The 23,702-nt window shown below is 45.7% G+C and overlaps 1 protein-coding gene across 43 annotated transcripts in view; it reads right to left on the bottom strand.

The window, feature by feature from the left end:
* Nucleotides 1-517: 517 nt before the first annotated feature.
* The window catches only part of Plekha5 (pleckstrin homology domain containing A5), a 166,802-nt gene continuing 143,617 nt past the window's right edge, over nucleotides 518-23,702 (bottom strand). For 15 of the 43 annotated variants that reach the window (XM_075982422.1, XM_075982424.1, XM_075982401.1 and 12 more), the window contains 11 exons: nucleotides 23,513-23,624; nucleotides 21,704-21,753; nucleotides 20,616-20,804; nucleotides 19,137-19,257; nucleotides 15,545-15,657; nucleotides 12,913-13,122; nucleotides 8,415-8,555; nucleotides 7,916-8,040; nucleotides 5,987-6,123; nucleotides 4,357-4,459; nucleotides 518-1,366 (listed from right to left, as the gene is read on the bottom strand). In XM_075982422.1, coding sequence (XP_075838537.1) covers nucleotides 4,365-4,459; nucleotides 5,987-6,123; nucleotides 7,916-8,040; nucleotides 8,415-8,555; nucleotides 12,913-13,122; nucleotides 15,545-15,657; nucleotides 19,137-19,257; nucleotides 20,616-20,804; nucleotides 21,704-21,753; nucleotides 23,513-23,624 — 1,293 coding nt within the window. In that variant the 3' untranslated portion in view covers nucleotides 518-1,366; nucleotides 4,357-4,364. Of the gene's footprint in view, nucleotides 1,367-4,356; nucleotides 4,460-5,986; nucleotides 6,124-7,915; nucleotides 8,041-8,414; nucleotides 8,556-12,912; nucleotides 13,123-15,544; nucleotides 15,658-19,136; nucleotides 19,258-20,615; nucleotides 20,805-21,703; nucleotides 21,754-23,512; nucleotides 23,625-23,702 lie in introns of those variants that run through there. The other 28 variants (XM_075982425.1, XM_075982421.1, XM_075982405.1 and 25 more) reach the window with 7 other exon arrangements.

Consider the following 23,702-nt stretch of genomic DNA (forward strand, 5'->3'; position numbering starts at 1 on the left):
TGCAGCTTGGGGACATGGAAATGGGGTAGGAGACTTCACAAAACTAAGTTTGGCGATGAGCTGACCGAGTTACGGGAGGTCGGGGCAATGATATGGTGGGCTCCCCTGTGTCATGAAGTGGGTATGACTGTGGTCGGCATCATTTTGTTCTCTGGCCTCAGGTTCCTCTACTCTATCACGGGAGGGCTGGGCACATAAGACCTCCTAATGGCGCTGCCCAGGGAGACAGGATTAACACACCACTTTTTCTTTTAGAAGTCCCTTGGGTCTCTGATCCGCTCCCCCCTTCCCTCAAACATGCTGGAAAAGTGCTCTACCTCTGGGCTGCATTCCAGATCTCAGATTCTCCATTTTCGATGAAAAGAAAAATGATTGTAGCCAGATGTGGCGGTGTACACCTCTAATTCCAACACTTGGGAAGCAGAGGCAGGCTGTCTTTCAGAGCCAGAGCTACATAGTGAAACCCTGGAGAAAGGGGGTGAGTGGGAGGGAGGGAAAAAGATTCTAACACAAGTGATTTAAGAACATCAACATTTATTTAACATGATAAAAAAGAAATGAGATATGAACATTTGCATTAAACTATAGTAAGCAGCCTTTATTACATGTGCTCATTGTATAACATCTACACAATGAACATAATTACATCTGTACACAGACCAAGTACTGGATCTAAAAGCCTGCTTATTGCTGTACACATCTATTCCAATGACGTAAAAGTCCAGTACTTCAAAATACCTACACTTGTAATTGTTTTGCTTTTTAAAGAAAAGCTAAGCAGTAGCATTTGTGTTGAAGCTGACAGAGTGTGGCAGTAACCGCTGACGGTGCAATCTGACCGAGGAAGAATTATAGCAGAAAACAGGACATACTTCACTTAGCAGTAATAAAATGGCACATTTTAAATATATTTATATAAAAATTTTACAAATCAAGTGTCAAACAAAGTACTGCAGTAGCCAAAATGGGAAGAAAAAGAAGGAAAGAAAACAAGCTTCACACGAAAGTATAGCTTTGCGGCAAAGCCAAAGCAACGTAAATTCACCTAGACTTAAGCATCCGAATCCGGGAAGCGCAACTAAGCAAGCTCTGGATGGAGCGCGAGGGAGAAAGCACCTGGACTGGTATGCTCTGAACTCACAGCAGCACTGGTGGAGGAGGGTGACCTCGAGACTACGGAGTGCACACGTATGGGCCATTAAAGCTATTTTGGAATAAACATTTTCCAAAGGTGATAAAACGATGCTCTGAGGTCAGAAGCATCAGAACTATGAATTTCATAGATTTAAGGTATACTGTACAACATCTTCTTCCATCGCTGAGGGTCCACAGCTTCAGCTCTGTGTGCTCTCAAGAGTCAGTGCAGCTGAAAAACCAAGAGAGAGGAAATGACTTTTGACATTGGCAAAGCTAAGGAATGGCAGTGTCCCAAAGTAACTGAGGCAGGACAGCAGAAGTGACTAACAAACACGGCCTGGAAAACCCCAACACAGAGCACACACAGGGGCACTTTCTTCATTTCCTTACGGCCAACTGACACCACAGAGAAGCCCGATGCAATTAAACAGCAATTCAGAAAAAATGTCTCGAATGTGTCGCTGAGCAGGTCAATTGTCAGGAGCCGCTTCCTCCTAGGATTACTACAGGAACCATCACCCTGGGGAGTCTGCAGAGAACCCCACACCCCTAACTGTGTTAAGAATCGTTCTATTGACAGAGCCTACCCCACACCCAAATTGGCTGTTAATAGAGAGCTATCTGTTAGCAGAAATCGCCCCACATTCCAAACTATCTAGAGAACTAGGTGTGTCAACTCTTAGTTGTGACCTCCTGGCCTATGTGACCAACGTGAACTATGCGGCAAGAGTCCAGGCCCCTGTGCCCACCCCCCCAACTCCTTACCCTATATAAGCTGTACCCCATCTCTAATAAACGGAAGCTCTGACAAACCTAGCATGGCCTTCTTCCTCTCTCTCAGCCCATATCTTACAGATAGTGCCTCTCCGGGACCCTGAAATAACTGACGGCAGGGTGGGTTACAACCCCTAGACTGAGTAGCCCACCCAAAAGCGGTTTACAGTCAATAAGGTAGGCATAGCTTTGCCTGACTTCACTATCATATGAACTAACTGACTGAGCCACCCCCACAGCAGGAGCGGCATTCGTGAGGATTCTCACATCCCAGCAAAACCACAAGAGCAGAAAAACAGGACAGAGGCAATGGTAAGATGTAAGCATGGCTGTGTCTGTGCGACAGGTCAGCTGTGTGGTGGCCACACTACAGGCAACAAGAAAACGTGTGCTGACAGCTGTGCCTGGAGATAATGACCAATGACACTTGGAACGAGAGTCAAAAGACACAATTCAGTAACAAGTTATCACATTGGCTAACCTTGAGCTCTGACCTTCCTTTGCTAGAAGAACGGTTAATTGTGCCAAAGGTTATAGCCTGTTTACTGAGCCAAAAATTCATATGGATGGCATTCTGTTTTGACATAGAGCCACAGGAAGCTCATGCTGGCCTGGAACTCAACAGTTAATCAAGGATGACCTTGAATTTGTTTGTTTGCTAGTTTGTTTTTTGCCTCCCAAGTGTTGGGATTACTGGTGTGCACCATTGTGATGGCTTTAAAGAAAATGGCCCTCAAAGGGCGTGGCACTATTAAGAGGTGTGGCCTTGATGGAGGAAGTGTGTTATTATGGGGGTATTTGAGGTCTCCTCTGCTCAAGCTAGTGGTTCAATGTGTATCAGCTCCTTCTCAAGCATCATGTCTGCCTGCATGCTGCCATGTTCCCTGCCATGATGACAATGGACTAAACCTCTGAAACTGTAAGCTACCTCAACTAAATGTTTTCCTTTATGAGTTGCCGTGGTCATGGTGTCTCTTCACAGCAATGGAACACTAAGACAACCACCACGCCTGGTTCTTTGTGGTGCTGGGAACTGAATCTAGACAAGACACTTCGTGTATGTTAGGGATGCGCTCTACCAACGGAACTCCATATTCAGGAGACAGTCTTTTGTTTGGAGACAGGGTCTCACCATGCAGCCTTGGCCCCTGGAATTCACAGAGATCCATGGGTGTTTGCCTCTCAGGTGCTGGGATCACAGGTATGCACTCACACCTGGCCCTGTGACTGGCTCTCAATGTTACTAAAGTACGGGCAGGATACGGAGGTGCCTGTCGTAACAAACAGGTGACTCCAAACTGTAGCAAGCGTCTCAACCCAGTGCAGGCTGACAGACAGTCTCGGATAGAGCTTCTCGGACACAAACGCTTCTAGGCACAGAGAACGGCTACTAGAAAAGTGAGGGTGAAGACAGGTTCCAGACAGCAGGCCCTGCTGTGACAATGGCCAGGTGAAACTGGAAGACTTTCTGAGTGTTTGCATTACCGCTTACGCCTGCTGGGAATTTATGGTAACCTAAAATAAGCTCCCAGCACCGTAAGAGGTGGCAGATGCTGAGAAAACAGAGGAAAGGCATACACATTCTCACTCTACGGTAGGTTTTTGTTGTTGTTTGTTTTTGAGGCAGGGTTTCTCTCTGTAGCTTTGGAGCTTGTCCTAGGACTCACTCTGTAGACAAGGCTGGCCTCGAACTGTATCTGGCTCCCAGGTGCTGGGATTAATGGCATGCACTGCCACTGCCGGGCTCTACTTTAGTTCTTCAGGAAAAGAAAATTCTTTACTTATGAGCACGAAATTATAGGTAAAACAAGGTCTACCTTGTTCCCAAGCAGGTCCTGGGGGTCGGTGAGACAGCCCAGCAATGCTGCCACCGCATTCAACAACCCAAATTCAAATCCCGGAGCCAATTCTACCAAGTTGTCCCCTGGTCTCCACACACTCGCTGCGGTACTCATGCCTGTCACACACACACACACACACACACACACACACACACACACACACACACCCCACATAAAGTAATAATAACAAAAGGCAAAGGAAGCAGTGACTCAAAAGTTATCCTCAATTCTACAACTGCAGTCTAAGGGGCTGTCTAAGAGCAGCTAATTCCCACGAAGCCAGGCAGAGGTGCCAAACTCAGTGCCCAACACTGTTGTGTGAGCATAAAAGGACTGCAAAGGCATCTTCAGCCCTGAGCATGGGCAGGGCATCAGGCCAGAGTGAGAGGGACTGGCACCGGCTGAGAGACTGAGAAAAAAGTCATGGAGCGAATCTCTCCAGGCGAATGTGAGAAATCTGAGCTACCGTCTGGCCTTCAGATACACGCTGCTCTGGCCGAACTCTGCCCAGAGTTAATTGGCCTGGACTGCTGTTCCAACAAATGAATACAATCCAAGTAAAACACCCCTAACACAAGGAACCAAAGAGAAGGAGAAGACATACTTCTGAGACTACACACACATGAAATGCGATCCTTCTGTGAGCTTTGGCGGAGAGGGCGGATCTGGTGACGTGGAGGACTCAGGAGACGGGGACAGACTTTTCACTAAAATACACCAAGAAAATAGAAGATAAGTATATACACACAAACATACATACATATACACACATACATATGTTGCTTTGAACATAGGTAATTAATATTTAGCGTGTGTGCGTGTGTGTGCATTCATCTGTGCATGTTGTGGGATCAGACGACAGCTTGGAAATCCAACTCAGGCTGTCAGGCTTGGTGGCAAGTGCCTTTACTCAGAATCATCTCTCCAGTCCAGAGGCCAGAGGAAGACATCTTTAAGACACCATGAATAGTGGCTTCTGATGCCGGGATCTCTACAGTGCCACAGGGCTGGGAGGGATGAGTCTGTGCTCCCACAGGGCTGGGAGGGAGGCAGTGAGACTTTTTCCTTCTTTGTTTTTCTGAGACAGGTTTCTCTGTGTACTTGGTTGTTCTGTAACTCCTCTGGAAACGTGTCTTGCTCACAGAGTATAAGAAGCAAACATGTAAGAGGCCAGGTGTAGTGGTATACACTTTTAGTCTCAGCACTCAGCAAGGAGAGACAGGTGGATCTCTGAGTTCAAGGCCACCCTGGTCTATAGAGTGAGTTCCAGGACAGCCAGGGCAACACAGAGAAACTCTGTCTTGACCCCCTCACCTCCCTACTTAAAGTTTAAGCAGCAACTGCTTAAACAGTTAACAGGTTAACAGGTTAAAAGCACACCTAACCCCATTCCCATCCTCCAAAAAGAAAGAAGAAAAAAAGGGTTTTAAAACCATGAGAAAGCTGTGGCTGGAGCCCAGAAGTGAGGAACCTGTGAAGGCCAAGGTTCCACCAGCATGTCCACACAAACCACACAAGGAAGACTGGCAGAAAAGTACCCAAACTTCCACTCTAATGTGGACAGCGGGGTGCTATTCCACTGGTATCAGCCAGGCTGGAGCAAGGACATCAGGACCCAGTCCTGTGAGCAGGAAAAGTTTCCATGTAGGGAGGTCTTGCTTAAAAAGGACTTTGTTTTAAATTATGTAGCTGGGTGTGGGGGCACACTCTTTTAATCCCGGCACTAGGGAGGCAGGGACAGACGGATCTCTGTGAGTGAGTTCGAGGCCAACCTTGTTTACACAGAGAAACCCTGTCTCAAAAACAACGAACAAACACACGTGTATGTCTGTGTAGAAGTGGATGCACATGATCTCAGGTGCTCAAGGCATCGGATGTGGCACCAAACTGCCCAACAGCAGTGTGTGGTCTTAAGCACTGATGATTTCCGAGATAATGCAAGCTGCCTTGAACTGCCTCAGCCTCTGGAGTATAGGAACTGCAGGAAAGTCCCCCTGCCTGGCTCTTCTAGGATCTTTTTAGAAATAGTTCACTGTGTCATGATTAAAAATAAAATGAAAATGAATCCTCTGAGCCCAAGCCTGGGTGGGGGTGGCAGAACAGGGACAGCTATTTCCTCCTCTCACAATCACAAACCTGAGGCTCACATCCATGAAGCTAAGGCGCCGCAGGAAGACCCCAGTATACTCACTGCGTAGAGTACCCACCAAGGGGAGCGTGGAGCGTGCATGTACCTGTGGTTTGGTTCTCTCTAGGAATCTCAGGAGGTGGCTCTAGAGAAGCAAGAGTTTCCTCCTCTTCATGGTGGCTCTCTACTTCTTCTGGGTGGCCTTCTGCCTGGTGGTTTGTCATCCCCGCCTCTTCTTGAGGGCTAGTGACAATAGACTGGCATGTTAAGGCCTGCAGGACACCATGCAGTTTCCCTTGTTCTTCTGATGTGGGGTCTGGCTACATGGCCTAGACTGTTCTTGAACTTGATCCTCTGACTCAGCTTCCCAAATGCGGAGACTACAGCTGTGTGGCACCACATCACACAAGGGCGGGATGTAAAGTCATCCTGATTATGGAGGGAGTGCTAGGCCAGCCTGGGCTACCTGAGACCCTCTCCTAACAAACACCCCCACCCACTCATATTTCATGACTTAATGTTTCTCTTGTAAATAATGCCTTTTTTGTTTGTTTTTTTTTGTTTTTTCGAGACATGGTTTCTCTGTAGCTTCGGAGCCTGTCCTGAACTAGCTCTGGTAGACCAGGCTGGTCTCGAACTCGCAGAGATCCGCCTGCCTCTGCTTCCTGAGTGCTGGGATTAAAGGCGTGCGCCACCACCGCCCAGCTGCTATTTTCTTTCTTATAAAATACAAAGAAAGACCAGAGCAAAGCATCTGTGAAAGCTGTCTATTCAGCACCAGCAGTTCTCCTCTTTACCACTTGTGTTTCGGCTGAAGCTCACATGAATCCCTGACTCCCTAAACCAGTATTTTTAATTTTCATTTTATGTATGTGCGTGTTTTATCTTTGTACATGTCTGCATACCATATGCATGCACAGTACCCTCAGAGGCCAGAAGAAGACATCAGATTCTCTGGAAGTGGAGCTACAAACAGCCATGAACCACCATGTACGGTCTGGGAATCCAACCCAAGTTCTCCAAAAGAGCGGCCTGTGCTCTTAACTGTGGAGCCGTTTCTCCAGCCCCTAGCATGTGTTTTTAATACTTTAACACCATTAGATACTGAGTCGGTACTTCAAAACTTTCCTGACACTCTTACAATGCCATGTTAGGATTATCTGATTGAAATTCCAAAAGGTCTACTCGGTGCACTGCCAAACAGCATCTTAGTGTGTGTGTGTGTGTGTGTGTATGAACGTGTACACACTTGTGGACGTATGCAGGTGTGTGGAGGTCAGAGTTATTGGGTCTCTTCCTCTACTGCTCCTCCCCTTATATTATCTGAGTCAGGGTCTCTTCATTGTACCTGGGACTCTCAGAATGGTTAGATGGTTAGATTGGTTGGAACAAACGCTTTTGTGTGTGTATCAGGGACCTGATGTCTTCACATTTGTATGGCAAATAATTAACTCATTTCTCTGGACCCATAAAGTCCACTTCTAATCCAGCAACTAGCCTTGGTTTCATTTTGTTTGTTTTTGTTTTATTGTTATGGTTTCTTTGTGTAGCTCTGGCTGTCCTAGAACTTGCTTTGCAGACCAGGCTGGCCTCGAACTGAGAGATCCACCTGCCTCTCTGCTTCTGTGTGCTGGGACTGAAGGCACGTACCACCACCGCTAGGCTTTTTTTTTTTTTTGAGAGAAGGTTTCTCTACGTAACCTTGGCTGTCCTGGAACTCACTCTGTGACCAGTCTGGGTTCAAACTCGGAGATCCACCTGCCTCTGCCTCTGGAGCATTGCCACACCTAGCACTATTTTTAAAGAATCTTACAGCGGAGCTGGAGAGGTGGCTTAGCAGTTTAGAGCATTAGGGGCTCTTGCAGAGAGCATGGGTTCTGTCCGTATGGTGGCTCATCATCTGTTAAATAGTGCTGACCTCGGTGGGCACTACACACACATGCAGGCAGAAGACTCACACACATGAAAATAAATACATCATAGAAAAGAGCCTTCCAGCTTCCTGAACAGCCAGTTCCTGTCTTCTTGCTCTTACCTGCAAGGAACATCTTCAAGTGCCTGACCTTCATGCCTTTCTTTGTCCATCACCCCCTCAGAATTCATTCCATTTGGCTCAGGCGTGTAAAGCATTTCATAAAAAACACTTTCAGTTCTTTGAAGCTACAAAAGACGAAACAGCACTTTTCAGAGCATTTCTGCCACATTTAACATTAGTAAAGCTGAAATGATCACACCGATTAAAAATTATGCCCCAAATTATATGCTGTCATAAATGTTTGTGAATAAGCCTGGATTAAAGAATATGAACAACAGTCACAGTATTTACTACTGAAATGCATAAAGTCGTTTATACAAAGAGCTGGCACACATTGCTGATGCAGCTATTGGGGAATATTTCTATGATGAACACACCCACCAAATTAAAGAGAGTTATCATTTCCTTTAGATTTAGAGCTCTCTGACTAAGCACACCTTAGTTCCCCTGACCTGGTCTTCCAAGCACCCCACCACCCTGCCGTATCTGCCACTTCTACCTTTCTGCCGAGTTTCACCTTCCGCGGTTCAGCTTCTTCTACTACAACAGTTTCTGCTGCCGGAGTTTCGTGGTCTGGCTTTCCATCATTTTCTCTGTGGATGGTGTCTAGCTCCTGAACAGTATCCTCCCTCCTCAGAGTCTGCTCAAAAGACAGACAGCAATTCTATTCATGTGCTTACATTTTATTTTATTGTTCTGAACCAGGGTCGCATTCCAGGCTGGCCCATAGCTCCCTGTGTAACTCAGGCTGGCCATGAATCTGTAGTGAGTCTTTCGCCTTGGCTGACTTTATGAGTTGGTAGGATTATAGATGGGTCTTGCTATGTAGCCCAGCCTGGTGGGGAAAGTATAATCCTCCGCCTACACCTCCTGGATGCTGCAATTAGAACTTTTGCTACTACTGCCTAGCCTTAAAGCATTTTGTTGTTAGATTTATTCTAATTTTATTTACTTATGCGTATGTGGGTACTTGTGGAACCAGAAGAGTGTTCAGATCCCTTGGAGCTGGGGTTACATGTGGATGTGAACTGTCTGTTGTGGGTGCTGGGTACTGAACCTAGCAAGCACTCTACCTCTGAGCAATCTCTACTGTACTCCTATTGTTTTGTTTTAAAGATTTATTTATTTATTTATTTATTTATTTATTTATTTATTTATTTATTTATTTATTTATTTATTTATATTTTATATATGAGTAGTCTTCAGGCCAGGAGAGAGCCTCGGATTCTATTAGAGATGGTTGTCAGCCACCACGTGGGTGCCAGCAACCAAACTCAGGACTTCTGGAAGAGCAATCAGTCAGTCCTTTTAACAGCTAAGCCATCTCTCTAGCCCCTGCTTTGTTTTCTTTTAGAGACAGGGTTTCTCTGCATAGTCCTTGCTGTCCTCGAACTCAGGGACCCACCTGCCTGTGCCTCCCAGTGCTAGGATTAAAGCATGTCTTACCACCACCCAGCTCAGTACTCTTCTTTTTTGTTTTGTTTGTCTCACTAGGCAGTCCAGGCTGTCCTTGAACTCACTTGAACCCAAGGCATTCCTCCCGAGTCAGTCTCCCAAATGCTGGGGCTACAGGCTTGAACCACCACACCTGGCTTTCCTTCTGTTTGCTTCCTAAAGCATCTTTAGACTGGTACTGTGCACCTGTGTATGTTTTACAAACCAGAGGTTAAAAAAAAATGAAGGGAATATATACTTTTCTCCTTTCCTTTCTTTTAAAGTCACCCATTTTACAATTTGTAAAATGTGCCATGTTCAACTTTCTTTTTTTTTTAAATATTTATTCATTTATTATGTGTACAATATTCTGTGTGTATGCCTGAAGGCCAGAAGAGGGAGCCAGATCTCTTTACAGATGGTTGTGAGCCACCATGTGGTTGCTGGGAATTGAACTCAGGACCTTTGGAAGAGCAGGCAATGCTCTTAACTACTGAGCCATCTCTCTAGCCCTCTTTTCTTTTTTTTAAATTTATTTATTTACCATGTATATAGTGTTCTGTCTGTTTGTATGCTTGCTGGACATGAAGAGGGCACCAGACCTCATTACAGATTGTTGTGAGCCACCATGTGGTTGCTGGGAATTGAACTCAGGACCTCTGGAAGAACAGTCAGTGCTCTTAACCTCTGAGCCATCTCTCCAGCCCCACGTTCAACTTTCTGAGTCCACTGGCCACAAGCAAAGTCTGCTCTTATTAGAGGGAAGGAGAGGTGGACCAGGGCAAGGAAGCCCTTCCCGCTGATGCAGCAGGCACAGCATGCTTGGTGGACCTCAGCTAGAGGGGGACACGGGCAGTGAACCACTGAGACAAACGGATGCTGACTACTCTGTTGAGGGGAACAGATGCAGGGCTGTGCACAGTCTAGGGAAGCATCTCACGGCACACACTTCCAAGTTCACGTCAGTTATCAGCCTGACACAGCCTGGAGGTATCTGAAGGAGTCTCGACTGAGAGACTGCCTCCATCATCCTGGCCCAAGGACCATGTTCTGTGGGTAGTACCATCCCTAGGAATAGGAGTCCTGAGTGGTATATATACCAGAGGAGGGCATCAGATTGAAGATGGTTGTGAGCCACCACACGTGATTGTTGGGAACTGAACTCAGAACCTCTGAGCCATCTCTTCAGCCCCCTTCCCATGGTTTCTACTTCAAGCTCCTGCCCTCAGTTCCTGCCTTGGCTCCCATCAATGATGGTTTGCAAGCCAAGCAAATCTTTTTCTTCCTAAGTTGCTTTTGGTCCTGGTGTTTATCACACTACCAGGTAAACTAGGGCAGGGCCTGTCCAAAGCTCTCTGAGGCAAACAGCCATGTTGTAACATTAGCTTACAGCTGGGAAAACAAAGCCACGGGGGCACAAGAGTCCATTAACTATGTTGGTTCTCTCTCCCCATGCTCCTCTCTCCCCGCTTTGCCCTCCTCTCCTGTCTTCACTGTGTAACCCTGGCTGTCCTGGAACTCTCTCTGTAGACCAGGCTGGTGTCGAACTCACAGAGAGGTGTCGAACTCACAGAGATCCTCCTGCCTCTGCCTCTGCCTCCTGAGTGCCGGGATTAAGGTGTGAGCCACTACTGGCAGCAGCTATCCTCTCTTGAGCTCAGGGCTATTTTCATTTTAATAAGCTACTATAGCTTACTATTATAACAATCAAATCATATAAAACAGCTATCTCCATGGAAGAACTATTAAAACCCATCAAACACGTATGTCTATGTGTGTAAAACTCAGCTGAAGCAGCCTGGATGGTGCCTGCTTGTAACCCAGCCCCTTTGCAGGCTAATACAGGATGGTCTGACTGCAAGGTCAGCTCAAGGACACATGGACAATTAGTGAGACTCTGTCCGAAAATACCTTCCTTCTTTCCTTCCTTCCTTCCTTCCTTCCTTCCTTCCTTCCTTCCTTCCTTCCTTCCTTCCTTCCTTCCTTCCTAAAAAGAGTGGATGCTGGCACAATTTGAAATAGATGCAAGAGATCAGGAGCTGAAGGTCATTTTCAGGGACAGACCTGTGTTATTCCTCCCACCCCTGACTAAAACAAGGTGAAACTGGGTGTCTTATGCCTGTAGTCCTCACACGTGGGAGCAGAGGGAGGAGGACGGACAAACTCTGAGTCCAGCCCAGGGGTAAGGTTCCAAGACGTCACAGTCACACATCTCAGTCTTGCTGCAAACAGCAGGGATAAAAGAGAAACTAGCCAGAGACGGTGCAGTGGGCAAGGGCACCTGATTTCAACCCCTGGAGCCTAGCTGGAGGAAGAGAACCAATTCCTACAGGTGATCCCTCCATGTGTGTGCTGTGGCATGCACAGCCACACAAATACACACATACACACAATAAATAGATAAAGATCAGTTATGGCATAACCTTTTCGTATACTGTCAGGATGTATCTTTGCAAAAGTGCCGTCTTACTGTTTAATAAAGAGCTATATGGCCAATAGCTAAGACAGAATGAGGTTAGGTGGGACTTCTGGGCAGAGAGAGGGAGAGGGAGAGAAAGAGACAGAAGGAGAGATGAATCTAGACACAGGAGAGACTCCAGAGGACTTGGGGAAAAAAACAGGAGTGATGGAGGAAGGTCATTGGTTAATAAAGAAACTGCCTTGGCCCATTTGATAGGCTATCCCTTAGGTGGGTGGAGTAGACAGAACAGAATGCTGGGAGGAAGTGAGGCAGATGCTATGCCTCTCCTCTCCAGGGCAGATGCGATGAAGCTCCAGCCCAAGATGGACGTACACCAGAATCTTCCTGGTAAGCTACCACCTCGTGGTGCTACACAGATTATTAGATATGGGTTAAAGCAAGATATGAGAGTTAGCCAAGAAGAGGCTGGAACTAATGGGCCAGGCAGTGTTTAAATGAATACAATTTGTGTGTTGTTATTTCGAGGGAAAAGCTAACCATGCGGGAGCCAGGTGGGACAAAAAGCAGGCCTGCCCGCAGCTCCTTCTACACAGGAGGTGTAAGATGGAAGAGAAGTAAAAAGCCACAAGGCAAAATGTAGCTTAATATGAATGGGTTAATTTCAGTTATAAGAACTAGTGGGACAGGCCTAAGCTATAGGCCAAGCTTTTATAATTAATAGTAAGTCTCCGTGTGTTTTTTGTGAGCTGGCCGCTCCAAGAAAAATCTTTCTGCAGATCAGTTCTACCTATGACTTTAGCCTGGCCATGTGATACAAATTTATCATCTTGGCTACATGGGAGACAGGACAAGAGAACCATAGGTTCAAGGACTGCTTGGGCTACAGAATGAGTTCAAGGAGATCCCAAACAATTTATAAGGTTTTTGTCTCAAAATAAAAATTTTTACTGAGGGTTGGGGATGTAGTTTTGTGGTGACTGATTAACTGGCGCAGAACAACAGGAAAATGGTTCCCGTGCTTCTGATACTGCCAGGCTTGCTGCTTTCTTTGTAGCCAGCTAAATAGCCAGTTTTCTTAACAAACGAACAGAAAGGATTGATAAATAATAACCAAAAGCAATTCCTTCCGAAGCCGACATACCTGAGAGACCCTGAAAGGATTGTCCCGCACAGGGGAGGGGCTCTGTAAGGGCGACTGGTCGGAAGCACTGATGACACTCAGTCCCTTCTTCCTCTCCCGCAGGCAGGCCTGCTGGTGTCTCCTTATCCTCTCCATTTGCTCTTCCACGGTCATCCTAGGCCGAACGCTCTCAGCCAGACACAGCTGTTCCACTGCGCTTCTCGGTCTTTCCTTAAGATAAAAAAACAAGCCCATGAATACAAACGCATGCAGTGCCCCCACCCCCTATGCTGGAGATACTCAGTTGGTAGAGCGCTTGCATAACATGTATTAGGCCCTGAACTGTATTCCCTGCTCCAATTAAACCAGATGCTTGTTTATCAGTCCAGCACTCTGAAGCAGGAGAGCCATCCTCACCTACACAGAGTTTAAGCAAGACTGGATTACATAAGATGTTGTGTCAAAAACAGATACTTCTAAAAAATATCATGAATAAAAGATTTTATAAGGTAGTTACTTATTTTTGCCTTCAAAAATCAAGTGGAGATTTGAATGCCAGTGAGGGAACATCAGACGTCAGCTAAAGTGACCTCACCCTCAACTGGTCCTGATGGCAGTGGGCAGTGATAGAGGGAACCAGCAAGGGGGCTACCAATGCAGAGGCACAGAGAAGAAGGGCACAGAGAGGGTACTGCTTTCTTGGTTTTAAAAAAGGTGTTCAGGGGGACTGGTGAGATGATTCTGCAGTTGGGAGCACTGATTGCTCTTCTAGAGGACCCAGGTTCCAGTCCCAGCACCCACATGGTGTCTCACAACTGTCTGTGGCTCCAGTTCCAGAGATTCTGACACTGTTATACCAATGCACATAAAATAAAATATACAAATAAAAAAAAAGTTCAGGCATGTAACCCAGCACTCAGGAGTCTGAGGCAGGAGGCTCACAAGCTTGAGGTCAGTCTCACTCAGCCACATAAGACATAGGGGACTACAAAGAAAAACAGCAGCAGCAAGAAGCAGGATTAGGAAGACAGCCTGTGGCAGAGGGCTGACCTAGCTGCACAGGCCCTGGGCTCCAGCCTCAGCGCCACAGAAATCAACTCATCCCACTGAGGGTATGGAGACTGAGAGCTGGAACAGCCAAAGGGCAACTGTCTCAGCCTACACTCATGACATTGCTGGTGCTCCTTCTGAGTGCTTCTCTTTCTCTTAACCCTCAAGCCCCAAATCTATATTAAATCATTTTATTAAACCCTACTGAAGCTGGGTGGCGGCGGCGGCACATGTCTTAAATCCCAGCATTCAGAAGACTGAGGCAGGTGGATCTCTGTGAGTTCAAGCCCAGACTGGTCTACAGAGTGAGTTCCAGGTCAGTCAGGGCTACACAGAGAAACCCTGTCTTGAAAAAAAAAAACAAAACAAAACTATCTTATTAAACGCCAATGCTACTTTAAAAGATGGAGCTGGGGCTGGGGAGCTGGTGCCGCTGTGCAAGAGTGAGGACCTGAGCCTGCATTCCCAGCACCACGAGAAAGCCAGACACAGTCGTTCCTGTTGAAACCTCCAGGGCTTGGGTGAGGGAAGGCAGAGGGAGACAGGCAGATTTCTGGAGCTCACACCCCGTGGGGTATGATCAAAGAAGATGGCCAGTGCGGACCCTCTGGCCTTCATATACGCACACACGCACGTACAGTGGCCTGGTGCAGCCATGCCTTAAGAGGCAGGGGCAGGAGTGCTCTATATTTGAGGCCAGCTAGGGTTACATGTTGAGTCCTGCCTCACTAAACATAAATGTATAAATAAACAGATGATGTGGCCTGGTCCTTACAGCACACACCTTTAATCCCAGTACTCGGGAGGCAGAGGCAGGCAGATCTCTGTGAGTCTGAGGCCAGCCTTGTCTACAGGTTGAGTTCCAGAATAGCCAGGAGAAACCTTGTCCTTAAAAAAAAAAAACCCCAAACAAACACTAAATAAATGGTGTGACTTCCCTGAATAATGTTACTCCATGTCTTGGAAACAGAAAATGGCATGAAACTCAGATTAGGGGAAATGGGGGAGGGGAGAGAGAGGGCAGAACACTTAAATGACAGGAATTTCTTTCATTTTAAGAGAATGTTTTTAGTCACACGTTAAGTGCCTCGTCAAGAAAACACCCTAAAATATTTTTTGGTTAGCAATAAAACTATAGAACATTATTGTCTCCTACCAGCTGTACTTGAGCAGCATGGTCACCACATTAATACTGACACATAGCTGTTAGTTTCATCTCACAATTATTTCTGTTTTGGAGGTGGGGAATTTTGACATAGGGTCTAAAGCAGTCCAGGTTGGCCTCAAACTCAAGGGTACACTGCGGCCTCCTGAGAAGTTAGGATTACAAGCACATCCCCACATGCCACCATGCCCTGTATTATGTTTTTTTTTTTCCTTGCTTGCTTTTTTTTTTTTTTAAACTTAAAGACATGGTTTCACTGTGTAGCCAAACTGTGGACTAAGCCTGATGTTGGGGCTGAGCAAAAGATACTGTGATCGGCTGTCCTCTGAGGTTCTGATTTTCCCACTGTGATAAAAACGTTAAGGGAGGCGGCGATGTTTCTAATCAGACTCTACAAAGGGCAAGCTCAGAGCAGCAGCAGGGAGGCCTGGTCTGTACCGTTCTTAGCTCCACCTTCTTCGTCTTCCTCAAGGTCACATAGGAAGCTATTGTCGAGGATTCCGGTGGGGGTGACATCGTTCTCAGAGGAACTCCAACTGGAAAGTGGGAACCTGAAAGTTAAGGCAGTGTAAGTTCCACAGAAGGTTTCTGTCACAGCATGGTGTCCTGGTGACGCCCTGCACTGGAGGCTTTGCTATTTAGGGATTTCTTGTCAGGTGGGGCTCAGTCTCATCCACGGCCAGTGCTCGGCCGGCCACGAGACCACACCAGCTCTGGTGCCCCCTTGCAAAGTTCTGGGGCTGGAGAGAAGGCTCAGCAGTTAAGAGCGTTTCCGGAGTTCAGCTCTCAGCACCCACGTCAGGCAGCTCATGACCCCTGCAACTCCAGCTCCAAGGGCTCTCCACTACCTAGTCTCATCTCCGAGGGCACCCGCACGAGACATACATCTATAAAACGGATAAAGAAAAATAAACCTTAAACACATCAATTCATTGTATTTTTAACTCTGTGTGTGTGTGCATGGTGAGTTTCACAGAGGCCAGAGGCATCAGATCCCCAGAGTTATTAGTGACTGTGAGATGCTTGGCATGGGTGCTGGGAACCAGACTCAGGTCCTTTGCCAGAGCAGTAACCTGAAGGTGTACTCCCAGGTCATGGACACACACATGTGGTTCAGAATAAACTACTCTCTCTCTCTCTCTTTTTAAATCTCATTAAAAAAAAAAGATTTATTATGTGTACAGTGTTCTGTCTGCATGTATGCCTGCAGGCCAGAAAAGGGCACCAGATCTCATTACAGATAGTTGTGAGCCACCATGTGGTTGCTGGAAATTGAACTCGAGACCTCTGGAAGAGCAGTCAGTGAGCCATCTCTCCAGCCCCATAACCCACTCTTAATGTGGGAAAGACAGCTGTATTTTCTGCCAACAGCTCTGTAACTGGGGTTTATTCTAGGAATGGAAGTTGAATGATTTAGTATCAATATAGCTCAGTTGTTTAGAGCTCATACTGTTCTCCTAGAGGACCTGGGTTCGGTTCCCTGCACCCACACCAGGCGGCTCACAACCTCCCAGAACTCCAGCTCCAGAGGAATCTGATCCTCTGGGCTCTATGGGCACCTGGATCACACACAGGCATAAGCTCAGTAAAGTGCCTGCCTAGCACACGTGAGGTCCGATATCCAGTACTGCCAGATCCAAAGAAAAGCAAAATAAACTGAACTATAATCCATTTTAACATCTGAAAAGCAACATGAAGACCAGCTTGGCATACACTCCAGTGCACAGTGAATTCGAGCCCATTCCAGAAAGGTGAGACAGTCCCAAGGAATAGGAACACGGAGCAAGAGATGCTGAGGACAAGAAGGCAGTAGGAGAGTGAGGGTGTTCAAGACCAAAATGAAGCACCTTAGTGACAAACTCTAGCCTCTCTGTCGCTGGAAGTGTGAAGCGTGAGGGAGAAACACATGCAGAGCATGCATAGGCTGCCCACAGTTGCTGCCCGTGCAGCGAGCATCAGCCATGCCTCCTAACCTCTGGCACTTCCCTTCCTCTATCAGTGATCAGATCCCCATCAGCACTTCACTAACTGGCACACTCTGTAGTCTATAGCTGTAAGAGATGTCCTGTGCTGTGAGTGGCTGCTCTCGCTGTTTCCACCATTGCAGATTGGCAGACGCCAGAAGCATTTCTCCAGCGCCTGTCTGTAGTGAAGTTCTGTAGAACTCCATCCGGCTTACTGTTTCTGTATCCAACAGTCAGTCATTTCACAGCGGTAACATTGCAATGGTTTGGGGATGTGCAGAAGAAAGCATCAGTCTCCCTGTTGCAAAACAGAGGCCTGCAGTAGAAAAAGAGGAGCCCCTCCCCCATCCGCCTGGGCTAGACTGAAACGCTATCTGAAAAAATAAGGAAGGGTACAAGGGCCGATAGTTCAGTGGATAAAAGTGCTTACCATGCAAGCCTGAAGACGTGAGTTCAACTCCTGGAACCCACATAAAACCTGGAGGAATGAACTGATTCTACGGAACTGTCCTGACCTCCACGAGAGCGAGAGGGCATGCACACACTGGATGCACCTCTGTGGGGAGTGGAGGGGATGATGCAGTAGCATCCCCAGAAGGTCATGGACCAACTGCCTAGCACACACGGCAGAAAAAAACCAATAAAAAACAAGAGACTGTTTCTAAAGTGAGGACCAACATCTAAGGTTGTCCTCTGACCTCCACATATGTGTCCTGGCATGCGTGAACACATGTACAAATACAGGAAACACTAAGACAAATGAAATAAAAAATGATTTGTTATAATGCAATTTGATATGATGGATTTTCTTCATGCAAAAGTCCACCAGCCTACTTCAGATGAGACCCAAGGTTGGCGATGAAGCATTTTACCCCAGCACTAGGGCAGAGATGGGGGTGGGGATGAGGGCGCAGGGAGGGAAGCAAAAGGATGCGAGATGTTTCTAGATGCAGATGAGTCTCCCTCCCAACAGTAGGAAGGAAAAGCAAAAACTGCAAGTGCAGGGCCATGATTACTGGACCGAGAATGGGGTCCCAGGCAGAGATATGACATCCTGCCTAGAAAGTTTCCACACAGAACCGTCTGAATCCTGTCAGACTACTGTGTAGTGGGAGGCTCTCCGATAAAGAACTACAGCACACCACTGCGCTCCCTATAGGAAACAATCCTAATGGCCTGGAGTCAGCTGGGCAAGACAGTTCTCCAGCAAAGTTGCTGGCTGTGGCTTGAGTGTGCACGTACACACGCACATTCACATGCACTTGCCAGTGCTCGTGGAGGCCAGAAGAGGATGTTGGAATCTCCAGGAGCTGGAATTACATGTGCCTGTGAGTGGCTTGATGTGGGCGCTGGGTACCGAACCTAGGTCCTCCGGAAGAACAGCAAGTACTCTTCATCACTGAGCTGGTACACCACCCCTAATGGTGACTCTTCTGCCTAAACATTTCTGGTTTTTTTTATTTCATTTTAATTTCTTTAAAAAACACATTTTAAACATTTATTTATTTGATGTGCATGTTTGTATGTGCACATTGTGTATGCCTGGTGCCCTTAGAGGTCAGAGAGTTTGGATCCTGTGCAACTGGAGTTACAGATGCTGGGAGCTGCCATGCAGGTATCGAGAGTTGAACCGAGGTCCTCACCAGGTGCTCCTAATCACTGAGCCAACTCTGCCCCCTTTATGTATGTTCTTGGAGGCAGAGTCATGCTAAGTAGCCCTAGTTGGACACAAACTCAGCAATCTGTATGTTTGTGTCACCATGTCTGGGTTAAAGCATTCCTTTCTTTCCCCCAAGACAAGGTCTCACTATATAGCCCTGACTGTCCTTGTAGTGAAGATAGTCCTGTCTTCACTACAGAGACCAGACTGACCTTGAACTCACAGAGATTCAGCACTATGCCCAGCTCAAGACATTTTTTTAATGTCTTGAGAAATTCAAAGAGATCCCAAAGATTTTAGATATGAGATTATGGACTTACGTCTATGCTGGGTGAGGGTGTACACCAAAATATCTAAAAACAACATGAACCACGAAAGGAGAAGATAAAATATTGTGAACACTGACCTTTAACAACTGGAGCTTCCGCCTCAGAAACCGGTTCTGACTTTTCTTCTCCGTTAGATTCATCAACTTCAGCTACTGTGGTCAACTCTGGCTCACTCTTGTAGAGTCTATAATCTGGACCCTTGAATGGAAGACAATGTGATTGCAACAACAATAATAAAAACGACACGGTCATCGTCTACTGTGCACCTCAACTAGGTAGGAGGCTTGGCACTGCCAGCCTTGTCTAGTGTGTAAGGTCCTGGGCTCAACCGAAACACATATCACATGGCAACTGAGTACCCCAACTCTGATAGGGCATTATACCTGTCAAGTGCCAACTGAGTAGGAAGACTAATTCAAAGTTTTTCCCCCTTTCTTAGGAAAAAAAATTTATTTTAATTAGCAAAACTTACTGTTTTAAAATTAAGAATATTCCTAAAAACAAAGTCCCCCCCTTTTTTTTCTGTGTGTATGGATTGAACCAAAGGCTCTGCACTCACTCTAAAGATTTATTTTATGTACATCACTGTTTTGGCTGCGTGTTTCTAAGTGTACCACACAGGTATGTCTGGTGTCCAGAGGGACCATAAAAGGGTGTTGGGTTCCCTAAAGTTGCCATTCCGGGTGGCTGTGCCTTGCTATGTAGGTACAAAGAACTAAATGTGGGCTCCTTTGGAGGGAGGTCTCGTAGAGCCCAGTTGGCCTTGACTTCCTGATCCTTTTGACCTCTATGCATGTATTCCCACCCCCACCCCCCTCGGAGGCTGCACAGCCTACACTGGTTTAGAGCCATAGCTCTCCTGTATCAGCCTCTCTTTTGAGTGCTGGCGACAGGTGGACACCATCATACCGGGCTCAAAGTTACATTGTTATCACGATCAAACTAAGGCTTAAAAATAACCATACAGTGCAATAAATTTCCATCTAGAAGTAAGTCTGAGTAAGTAACGTTCACCCCAAACTACATTTCTGTCAGAGAATACTTTGTATTTCTCAAAATATTAAGGTCCATTTTCTTGTTTTGCTTTTGGTGACAGGGTCTGCTGGCCTTGATCTCATAATCCATCTGCCTGATTCTAGGTCCCTTACTGTTCTTGCTCATGACAGTCTCCTTGCTGCTCACTAAAGCCCTCATTTTCAATCCCTGCTCCCTGTGTCCTTTCAGGGTTTTCCTAAACTGCCCACCTTCCACTCATTTTGCTATTTTCTGTGCTAAATATTCTATTTGCCTCTAACACTCTGAAGTGGCGAATTTAAAATATGGTTAGATCAGAATGTGTAAAGTAACCACTTTATGAATAATGAAATATTAAAATGAGAATATTAAAAAAATGATAAAATGTAAATTGGAAAAACAAAGGGCAATGTTATAGGCAAACAAAAAAGCACTAGCTAAAAAATGGAGTTATAGCAAAAATAAGCAGGAGTATGAAATAAATTAATTTTCAAAAATGGGTGGGTATATAAAATCATTCTGTGGCTATTCCAGCCACTTACACAGTGAGATCCATTTCTTGGATATCCTTGAACTTGATGAATCTTCTTTTCTTCAGGCAGATGCACGGGGCCCCTGCTATAACAGAGCAAGGAGCTGCTATCACTGGGCAGAGGGGGGATTATGGGAGGCTGCTCGGTAAAGTCATAGGACCGAGGAAGTGGAGGCCGAGGTGGGACTACTTCCTCTTCCTAAAGATTGTAGAATAGTCACCTTATTTAGATAAGCAGATCGGGTTAAGCATTTCTAAACTCTTTTCATTGCTACATTAACTTAAAGTTACTTTAATATCATTAAAGGGACACTGCCAAGCCAAAAGTCTCACACTGAAAAACCAAAACAATTTTGCATGAGAGTAAACAACGGGGTTTTAAGTGTCATATCTGTTTTCTCCTACACTTCCGGGGTAGCTTTATCTACCCAGATAGATTACTATGGGAAATTACTGTAAAACCAGGGGGACTAAAAAAATAATAAAAAATAATATTATTATGTATTTTTGATGATTTTGAGAGAAAAAGGAAAAGAATTTTTTGGCTTTTAAACAAAACTCAAGGCCACAGACTTTTTTTCAGTTAGGTTGACAGTATCTCTTTGTTGTTATAAATTCTCTATGGCATGCATGACCAAGCCAATTTTAGCTAGCAACCATCCTATAAATGTTATCAAAGATAAGAAGCCACGATAAATATTCAAATTACTTAGAAAAAGCACAATGATGTTAAAGCTCTAGCAGATGAAAAGTAGTACTAATTTGATTTTCACATTTAAGGAAGAAAAATCATGTTAGAAATTACTAAGACACTAAATTACCAAGTCAGTGACATTTCAAGATTAAAATGATCTAAATACATTTAAAAGACATTTCTATTTTTTCTTTTTCTTTTTCCAGAGAAAGAGTCATGCTATGTAGCCCAGGCTGGCCGCAAATTTGCCATCCTCCTGCCTCAACCTCCCGAGTACTGGGGTTACAGGTATGCATGATCATTCCAGGTAGGCTAAAAATTATTTATTTCAAGAATAGAGAAGACTAACTTTTAATTTCACTCGTTAACATTTAAAGTTAGTTACAAGAACAAACCAAACTTACCTCGCTTTTGTACTTAGCTGCTGAGAAAGGCTTTGATCCTGCCAGACCTACTGGGAAAATCAGAAAACATAACTATTTATACTAAGAAAACCTTCCTAAACCCGCAGGAAGAATGATTTCAGTTAGCTTACTTAAGAATTTTAAATTAAGCTGGGCAGTATTGGCGCATGCTTTTAATCCCAGCATTTGGAAGACAGAAGCAGATAGATTTCTGAGTTAAGAGGCCAGCCTGGTCTACAGGTGTCCAGGACAGCTAGGGCTGTTACACAAAGAAACCCTGTCTTGAAAATCAAAATCAAAAACAAAGCATTTAAATTAAATGCATTTACTTTGTCTGCACACACAGAGGTCAGAGGACAGTCCAGAAGTGGGCTCTGTCCTTTCACCTGGTGGGCCTCAGAAATCAAACTCAGTCTCCAGTCCTGCCCGCCAGCGTCCTTCCCCAGTGAGCCATCTGGCCACCTGGTCCCACTTACTCACCCATCCACACGAAGCCTTCATCACTGTCCCCACACCTTCACTGTGTGTGTTTCCAGGAGCTTGCTATGGAGCTTAAGTTTACCCTGCCTCAGCCTCCTGAGAGCTAGGGTTACATGGATTAGCCTTCAGTGTCTTTTCTAGTTTTCCAACACAGGGTTTCTCTGGAACTCTCTCTGTAGACCAGGCTAGCCTCAAACTCAGAGATTTGCCTGCTTCTGCCCCCTGAGTGTTGGGATTAAAGGTATGTGCTGCCAATACCTGCTCTAAATACTAAATTTAAGAAATGGTCATGGAGCTGGAGAGATGGCTCACTGGTTAAGAGCACTGGCTGGATTCTCAGCGCTCTTCTGGTGGCTTACAATGGGCTGAAAAAGTCCAGTTCCTCCAGTTCCAGGGGATCTGGTGCCCTTGTCTGGCCTCTATGGACACACGTTACACAGACAAACATGGAGACAAAATACCTGGACACATAAAATAAATTTCAAAAAGAACCTTAAATATAGAAAAAGAAAGGATATGTGAAAATAGGTTTCCTCAAGCATTATTATATACTATAATAAAGTATAAACAGTGCTCTCTGATGACAGCAGTCTGGCCATATCCTTTAGAATGCAGGAGGTACTAATTTTCATACTGTGGAACCCCGTGGGGACTAGCAAGGATGTTCTGTTATATGCCTAATGGTGCCTGCTACAGAAGGAAGAAGGACTTAGACGATACCGAAACAGTACTCCAGAAACTGCACATGTTCAACAGTATGGAGAAGGATCCAGTAGTTAATCTATACAGTGTCACAGGCGGCTAGCATCACATACACTCAGGAGGGGAAAGCCAACCAGATCAGTCAGCAGGCTAACAGCAACAGGAACTACAAACATTGGTTGGAAACAAGAAAAGGGAAAGAAAATACAGGAAGGTGGTGTTGACAGCTCTGAGGGAAGCTGTGGTGGTATGGTCAAGATACATTGTGTACAATATGCATGAAACTTTCAAAGAAAAATAAAATACTATTAAAAGGAAAAACCTGTGTATGATCACCATCCTTGCTGGGCAGTGGTGGCACACGCCTTAATCCCAGCACCCGGGAGGAAGAGGCAGGCGGATCTCTGTGAGTTCGAGGCCAGCCTGGTCTACAGAGTGAGATCTTTTTTTTCCCACTGAGAAGATTCAGAAGAGAGGAATCGCTGAAGTACGGTCAGCATCATACACACAGGACAAGGCTTTATGCGGCCATGGCTGCCAAACTTCTAATTCTAGTTTATTAACTTCTGTGCCCCATTAAAAAGACAGATTTTTCTAGCTGAACACAGACATGCAAAGCGGACCCACCTGTTTCCGAGGAGCCTCTTTGCTGTTTATGTTTGCTCAAGCCCTCCATGACATCTTGAATTCTCCAAAGTTCTTTTTGAATCTGTGCCCGCTGAATCCCTGCCGATTCGCTCTATTGGTAAAGACGGACAGGTCACTGTGGTACGTGAGCTGGAAATGTCATCCAGGGACTCATGCATTTCAACACTTG

Source organism: Microtus pennsylvanicus, chromosome 8, assembly GCF_037038515.1.
Source record: "Microtus pennsylvanicus isolate mMicPen1 chromosome 8, mMicPen1.hap1, whole genome shotgun sequence".
NCBI classification, from domain to species: Eukaryota; Metazoa; Chordata; class Mammalia; order Rodentia; family Cricetidae; genus Microtus; species Microtus pennsylvanicus.